Source organism: Echinops telfairi, unplaced genomic scaffold (assembly GCF_000313985.2).
Source record: "Echinops telfairi isolate 266 unplaced genomic scaffold, ASM31398v2 ScPeMD7_7472;HRSCAF=8510, whole genome shotgun sequence".
NCBI classification, from domain to species: Eukaryota; Metazoa; Chordata; class Mammalia; order Afrosoricida; family Tenrecidae; genus Echinops; species Echinops telfairi.
Window position 1 is genome coordinate 3,553,887 of NW_022111376.1, and position 7,343 is coordinate 3,561,229.

Here is a 7,343-nt window from a genome sequence, read left to right on the forward strand (position 1 = left end):
GGGGGGGGAGGAAGCGACACCCGTTTGGCCTTCAGGCAGGGACCTCTTTTGGCAAACCCCGAGGAGACTCTAGGAACTCAGGCTGCTCCTCACCTGCTGGTTGCAAAGATCACCCAGGAAGAACTCTACGTCGGGGTCCTCAAAGCTTTGACGGATGTCAAAGATGTTAACATGGTAGCCTCTGGCCAGCAACTGCTCTACCATGTACTGACCAAGAAACCCCGAGCCTCCGATCACTGTGCACTTCTGCGCCTGCAGAAAAAGTCAAGGTGGGTGGGTCTGCGCGGCCACAGCTGACCTGGGAGATGCAAACATTGGACAGAGTAGCACAGCGGGTACTACAGTGGGGCCCAAACACGTGAAGTGAGCACGTGCGGTTGCGAAAATGGCACCAACAACCTAGCTGGGTGCAGGGTCACCACAACCGCCCTGTTGTCCAAACACACTCATTCTCTCTGCAGGCTTATTAGTAAGACGAGGCCTGCCTCCACCTTCCTGCTCCCAAGAGGTGATCCATGCACACCACTAAGGCCGGCTTGCCTGCAGATAGCACACAAGAAAGCAAAGCTTGGTCCCCACAGTCACAGGAGAAAGGCAGTCTGCATTGTCCCAAGTCCTGGGGGCTAGCAAGATGGGGAGCCTGAGGATGGTAACTTGTCAGGAGGGCGGGGGCTCCTTTCAACCCCACCTGCAGGCACACACTGGTTCACAGACTGGGGAGAATGGCAGGACAGGGCGCCACTGCCCCAACTCAGACAGTCCAACTCTAAGACACCCCTGGTCTAGTGGATTCATCTTTAAAGGCATCTAACCGATACCAAGAGAAATCGCCACCAGGGAGTGATTTCATTAACACCCTCAACCCAAGAGCTGGGCAAACACACACAGCCGGCTGGTGTGCACGTGCCAAAAGGGCTTGTGTCGGTACTTACTTTGGAGATGTTCGTTGTCACATGAGTCTGTGGGTTCTGGCCCCTCATTTTAGTGCCTTGGTCCATTGTGGCTCAAAGATAGTTTGGTTTGTGATCACCTTCTCTCTCCTTAAAGACAAAGAGTCACACATTTCTATTGGATACACCTTGTGTCCCGTCATGTTTGTTTGTGTCATACCCCTTTGAGGTTCTGCTTTGTGGGGAGCCACCGTACAGTTAACCATCCTGGTGATGATGGCCGTGCTCCGGGAGAAGGACCATCACTGGGGCCGCATCTACAGTCACTGCCATCCAGCCCAGAGCTGCATAGGGGCCTCTTGGCCTCAGGTAATGCAGGCTGCTGGGTCCTCAGGGCTCTGTGCCTCTGAGGGAGTGGGTACCCTGCCCATAGCTGGGGTGCAGGGGATGTGAGGCAATGGCCTGGAGCCTGCAGGCTCGGGAACAAGTTACCTCACAGGCAGTGAGGTAAGATGGGGAGCATCGGGAGCCAGTGTGACAAAGGATGAAGGCTGACTCTGGCGGTAGTACCTTCCAAGTTGACGGTTAGCAAGACCCGCTACACGCGAAGGGAACAAAGGCCAGATGAGAACCTGAGGCTTTGAGAAGCCAAGTGACTGGCCCAAGGTCACACAGCTATGGCACAATGTGTATTTGTTCCTTCTTATGTGCTGGGGGCATCGGGTGTGCTGCTGGATGGGGAAATGGGAGGCAAAAGGCAGGGTTCAGATGTCAGGAGGTGCCAGCTGTGTAAGAGAAGCGCTCCTCACTGGCCGTTCGAATTCAACCAGGATTTGCTGGGCACGGAAAGCAGGGCCCTCCTTGCTCCTTGAACCTGGCACTGGAGCACCAGCCCTGCTTCAAACCAAGGCCCTGTCCTCTAGAGGAGGGGTGCAAAAGAACATAATAAAAAAAAGTGGGAGAGGCGACTCGCTGCGAAGGTAGGAGGTGAACGCAGCTCTGAAGGAAGGCGGGGTGGGATGAGCGGGCGTGTGGCTGGGGCGCTGGCAACACAGCCCCAAATGGGCTCATCAAGCTGCTGCCCTTTACCCTTTGTTCCTTAAGCAGTGACCCATGCTTCCCCCACCCCAGTCCCAGCCCCAGCCCTTCAGTCGCTGACTCTTTCCCAGCTTCCAAGTAGTTGCGCGTTGGGCGGCTTACTACAAGGTCTGCAGTTCGAAGCCACCAGTGCTCCTTGGGAGAACCGTCTCAGAAACTCACAGGAGCAGCTCTTCCAGATCTTCCGATCAGAGGACCGTGATCCTGATGAGGGCTCCGGCACTCTGGAGGTCCCTTCCCACCCAGTTCCTTCCCCTCTTGGGACCTCAGTTTGCCGATCTGGTCATGCCCACTCCCCCTAGCACGCTCATGGGCTGCTCTGCCCCCGGGTGCCCGCTCTTCTTAGTCCAGCCCCAGGCCTGAAAGCCCCCTCTGCCGCACACCACTATCTTACCACTCCTTTAGACAGTCTCAGCTCGACCCAGGACGCAAAGATGGGTCTCCAGCCAGTCCCCGCCTCTTAATCCTTTTGCGTGAGGTCAGAATCGGCCGAGGACTCCTCATCCACTGGATTGGCTCAGCTTGGTCCTGATTCCGCCAATCGGCGCTCGTGACGGGACCCTGACCAATCCTCTCCCGCCTGCTCCGGGGCGCGCCCCTCCCTCCCCACCAACGGAGGCTCTGCCGGGCTAGCCCCTCTCCGGCTCTGCGCCAATGGAGAACAGGGGTATTGGGCGGGCCACCAATGGGGAGCGGAGCCGCGCGCGTGCGTAGTAATGGGAATGACGCCTAAAGTGTGTATGTTCGTTGCCGTAACAACGCTCGGTGGAGTTGTTCTGCAATGGTAAGTGCCGGCAATCTGCTTGGTGGCGCTCGTGCAGAGGTTCAGGCCTCTGCGGGTCCCCTCTGCCCACGCCGCCTCCCCCGCGCGTTCCGGAGCTGCAGCACACCGTCTTCCTCCGAATTCGGCCCCGGAAGGGTAGGGTCGAGGCGCCGGCCGATTCGCAGCCCTCTGCCTACTCCATTTGCCCACAGCCGGCCTGCCCCTCCACTCGGGCGCCCCCCGGCTCTCTAGGCCCTCCCCAGGCCTCTCAGGGACTGTCCTTTGGCAGGAGAACTCGGAATTTCTCCCAGGACTCCCCCCAACGCAGACCCCGGGCCTCCTGGCAGCCTCTCTCTGCCAAAGTTGACAATGGCGAACTTTTGAGCTTCTGGGGACGTCACAAACGTGCGTCTTGAGTTTGCTTTATGGTCTGGCCTTAGCTCCCCAGGAGTGGGTGTGGTTTGGGGTTTGATGGACTCTCTGGCATGCTACCATCCTCCTGTGTTTGTATGTCCCAAGGCCTCCAACTTTAAGAAGGCAAGCATGGCATCAACTTCCCAGCGAAAGAGGATGTCTTCCAAGCCCGAAATCAGTGATGACCAGAAACAGGAGATCCGCGAAGCTTTTGATCTCTTTGATGCAGACGGAACTGGTACCATCGATGTCAAAGAGCTAAAGGCAAGCGCTCTGCACTCGGTGCCTTCCTCCCTGGCTCCATGCCCTCCTCCGCCTCACCTCTCCACACTTTCCAGGCCCCAAGAACGGGGAGGGGAGGGGGAGGAGAGTGGGCACTTTTTTCCCTTCTGTTTTTACTTATCGCCTGTTACTTCAGAGAAGTCGGATATCAATTAGATCAATACTATCCTGCCCCCCATTGTGTTCGCCTGGCCCTAACATGATAGTCTGTTATGTTCCCAACCATTGTCACTTTTGCTCCTGCTGGGCGTGCATTTGCATAGTGAGATGGCATTTCGTTTTCATTGTAGGTTGCTATGCGGGCGCTGGGCTTTGAGCCCAAGAAGGAAGAGATCAAGAAAATGATCAATGAAATTGACAAAGAAGGCACAGGGAAAATGAACTTCAGTGACTTTCTGGCTGTGATGACTCAGAAAATGGTAAGTTACTGAAGAGCCTCAGCAGGTGGGCCAGCCACTAGGGGGGATACATGTGAATCAAGATAAGGAAATTGCTTATCAAAACAGGTGGGTTGAACTGGCAAAAGATGGTGCTCCCCACTGAGTATGAGGCTGCCTAAGCTCACCCTGGCCTTTTTTTTCCTAGGCCACGGTCAAAGAGAAGTGGTCTTGCTCTCCGGAAGTTAAGAAAAGTAACAGTGTCACATTTATCACCCCCCTTTCTTTGTGACTCAATCAAGACGCTCAACCAACTGTTACCACCTGGTAGAACTGTCTCAGCCTCCTCTGACTTTTGCTACTGGAAGGGGGTTTGAGCAGGTTCTCTGCCTGGGGTGCCCGGTGCCCAGTGTCCTTCTGTACTTTAATAACAAGCAAAAGCACTCGGCCCTCCCAGCGGGGCTGGCTCCTCTTCCCACTCCTCACCCTCTGGGATCTCAGCATTTTCTCCAAGGGGCTCCCTGGTCCACCAGCTTAAGGAGTATATCTTCCTGTCTATTTAAAAAGTGAATCGAGTTTCTCCTTTGGTTTGTACAGACAATGTTTGGGTTTCTTTTTTAGCCCCTCCATTGGTAATAATTTCTTGGTGGGTTTTTTTCTGCTGCCACCCTGCATGCTTTTTGATCTCTTGCGTCACAGGGCCCAGGTTAGAAAGGCGACCAGTAAGGCCACGTGGTAAACAGAGATGGGGCTGAGTGGTGAAGGGAGCGAATCCAAGAAGGTTTTTCCCACCGCAAAGCCCCGCTTGATTTCAGAGCTGAAGACAGTTGCTCACTGAACGGTGAATCTCCAGTGGCCTCACAGGCCTGCAACCTCTCCTACTCAAATTGGCCCTCCTTCCTCTTCCCAAACAGGTCCTTGTGTCCGTTTCTCACTGTTTTGGTTCACACACACTTCATTTTCTAGTGCTGCGATAACAGAAATATCACAAATGAGTGGCTTTAGCAAACAGATGGACTCTCTCACAGTTTAGGAGGCCAACAGTGTGAATTCAGGGTGCCGGCTCTGGGGGCAAGTTTTGTCTTTGTTGACTTTGGAGCAAAGACTTTGCCTGCTTCTGAAACCTGGACCATACAGGGAGCCGATGTCCCCAGGTTGGAAAGTCTGGCTGGGTCCGGAAACCTGGACCATACAGGGAGCCGATGTCCCCAGGTTGGAAAGTCTGGCTGGGTCCGGAGGCCCAAAGGGCTTCCTGAGACTTGACCTAACTCCAAGCTCAAGTTGAAGAAGAGGGGTGTGGCGGGAAACAGGTGACACAGCGGTCTCCACTCCTACATGCTTAATGTTTCCCTTTAGTCTGAGAAAGATACCAAAGAAGAAATCTTGAAAGCCTTCAAGCTCTTCGATGACGATGAAACTGGCAAGATCTCTTTCAAAAATCTGAAGCGCGTGGCCAAGGAGTTGGGCGAGAATCTTACTGATGAAGAGCTTCAGGTCTGTAAGGCTCCCTGTCCTTTCAGAATCCTTTCCTCTGGAGTTGTCCCTTTGCTGCCCACTTACGTTCTCCTCTGGACCCACCTGTGGATTGTTGCCCGTCTCAGGCCTGCCCCTCCCCTCCTGGGGGGTGGAGGCTGACTGGGCTTTTTAAATTATTATAAAAAATCATTTTATTGGGGGATTTTACAGCTCTTATAGCAATCCATATGTCAATTGTTTCAAGCACACTTGTACATATGGTGCCATCATCATTTTTAAAGCATGTTCTTTTTTTTTTCCTAATCATTTTATTAGGGGCTCATACAACTCTCATCACAATCCATACACACATCAATTGTGTAAAGCGCATTTGTACATTCATTGCCCTCATCATTCTCAAAACATTTCCTCTCCACTTAAGCCCCCGACATTAGGTCCTCATTTTTCCCCTCCCTCCCCGCTCCCCCCTCCCGCATGAGCCCTTGATAGTTTATAAATGGGTATTTTGTCATATCTTGCCCTGTCCGACGTCTCCCTTCACCCACTTTTCGGTTGTCTGTCCCCCAGGGAGGAGGTCACACACAGTTCCATGTAATCGGTTCCCTCTTTCCTACCCATTCTCCCTTTACCCTCCCTGTTTTGCCACTCACACCACTGGTCCTATAGGGCTCATCCATCCTGGATTCCCTGTATTTTCAGTTCCTATCTGTACCAGTGTACCTCCTCTGGTCTAGCCAGTCTTGCAAGATAGAATTCGAGTCATGGTAGTGGGAGCGGGGAGGAAACCTTTAGGAACTAGAGGAAAGTTGTATTTTTCATCGTTGTTACACTGCACCCTGACTGGCTCATCTCCTCCCTGAGACCCCTCTGCAAAGGGATGTCCAGTGGCCTACTAATGGGCTTTGGGTCTCCACTCCGCACTCCCCCCATATCAGCTTCTCTTTTTCCCCTCCCATCCTCGTGACCCCTTGAGAAATTATAAGTTATTATTGTCACTATCTCCCTTCACCCATGTTTCTGTTGTTTGTCACAGTGGGGGGGGGGTAGGTGGGGGAGTTGTTTGTTAGTCATTGCGTTCGGTTCCCCCTTTCTCCCCGCACCTTCCCCCTATCCTCATGGTATCACTGCTCTCATTATTGCTCTTGATGGGTTTATCTGTTCTAGATTCTGTGTGTCAAGAGCTCTTATCTGTACTAGTGTACATGCTCTCGTCTAGCCAGATTTGTAAGGTAGAACTGGGGTCATGACAGTGGGGGGGGGAGGAAGCATTAAAGAACTAGAGGAATGTTGTGTGTTGTATTGGTGCTATACTGCACCCTGGCTGGCTCATCTCCTCCTCACAACACTTCTTTAAGGGAATGGGGCTGACTGGGCTTTCTTTTTTTTTTTAAATCATTTTATTGGGGTGCATACAGCTCATATCACAATCCATACATCCATCCATTGTGTCAAGCACATTTGTGCATTTGTTTCCCTCATCATTCTCAAAACATTTGCTTTCTACTTGAGCCCTTGGTATCTGCTCCTCATTTATCCCCTCCCTCCCCGGCCCCCTCTCTCAAGAACCCTTGATAATTTATAAATTATTATTATTTTGTTCATGTCCTACACTGTCCGACATCTCCCGTCACCCATTTTTCTGTTGTCCGTCCCCCAGGGAGGGGGTTATATGTAGATCCTTCTAATCGGTACCCCCTTTCTACCCCACCTTCCCTCCACCCTCCCGATATCGCCACTCTCACCACTGGTCCTGAAGGGTTCATCTGTCCTGGATTCCCTGTGTTTCCAGTTCCTATCTGTACCAGTGTACATCCTCTGCTCTAGCCAGATTTGTAAGATAGAATTGGGATTATGATAGTGGGGGTGGAGGGGAGGAAGCATTTAAGAACTAGAGGAAAGTTGTATGTTTCATCATTGCTACACTGCACCCTGACTGATTGGTCTTCTCCCCGCAACCCTTCTATAAGGGGATTTCCAGTTGCCTACAGATGAGCCTTGGGTCCCCACTCCACACTTCCCCCTCATTCACAATGATATTTTTTT

At 52.6% G+C, this 7,343-nt stretch overlaps 2 protein-coding genes across 4 annotated transcripts in view; one reads left to right on the forward strand and one right to left on the reverse strand.

Annotated features, from left to right (window-relative positions):
• Positions 1–2,437, reverse strand: part of NSDHL (NAD(P) dependent steroid dehydrogenase-like) — a 7,579-nt gene extending 5,142 nt beyond the window's left edge. Inside the window, exons 1-3 of one of the 2 annotated variants that reach the window (XM_004715611.2) lie at positions 2,383–2,437; positions 933–1,040; positions 94–252 (exon numbers count right to left, since the gene is read on the reverse strand). In XM_004715611.2, coding sequence (XP_004715668.1) covers positions 94–252; positions 933–998 — 225 coding nt within the window. In that variant the 5' untranslated portion in view covers positions 999–1,040; positions 2,383–2,437. Of the gene's footprint in view, positions 1–93; positions 253–932; positions 1,041–2,150; positions 2,247–2,382 lie in introns of those variants that run through there. The other variant, XM_045285520.1, reaches the window with a different exon arrangement.
• Positions 2,438–2,688: 251 nt separating this feature from the next.
• The window catches only part of CETN2 (centrin 2), a 5,965-nt gene continuing 1,310 nt past the window's right edge, over positions 2,689–7,343 (forward strand). Inside the window, exons 1-4 of one of the 2 annotated variants that reach the window (XM_045285528.1) lie at positions 2,689–2,772; positions 3,271–3,429; positions 3,738–3,866; positions 5,181–5,318. In XM_045285528.1, the coding sequence (XP_045141463.1) occupies positions 2,770–2,772; positions 3,271–3,429; positions 3,738–3,866; positions 5,181–5,318 (429 nt within the window). In that variant the 5' untranslated portion in view covers positions 2,689–2,769. Of the gene's footprint in view, positions 2,773–3,112; positions 3,157–3,270; positions 3,430–3,737; positions 3,867–5,180; positions 5,319–7,343 lie in introns of those variants that run through there. The other variant, XM_045285529.1, reaches the window with a different exon arrangement.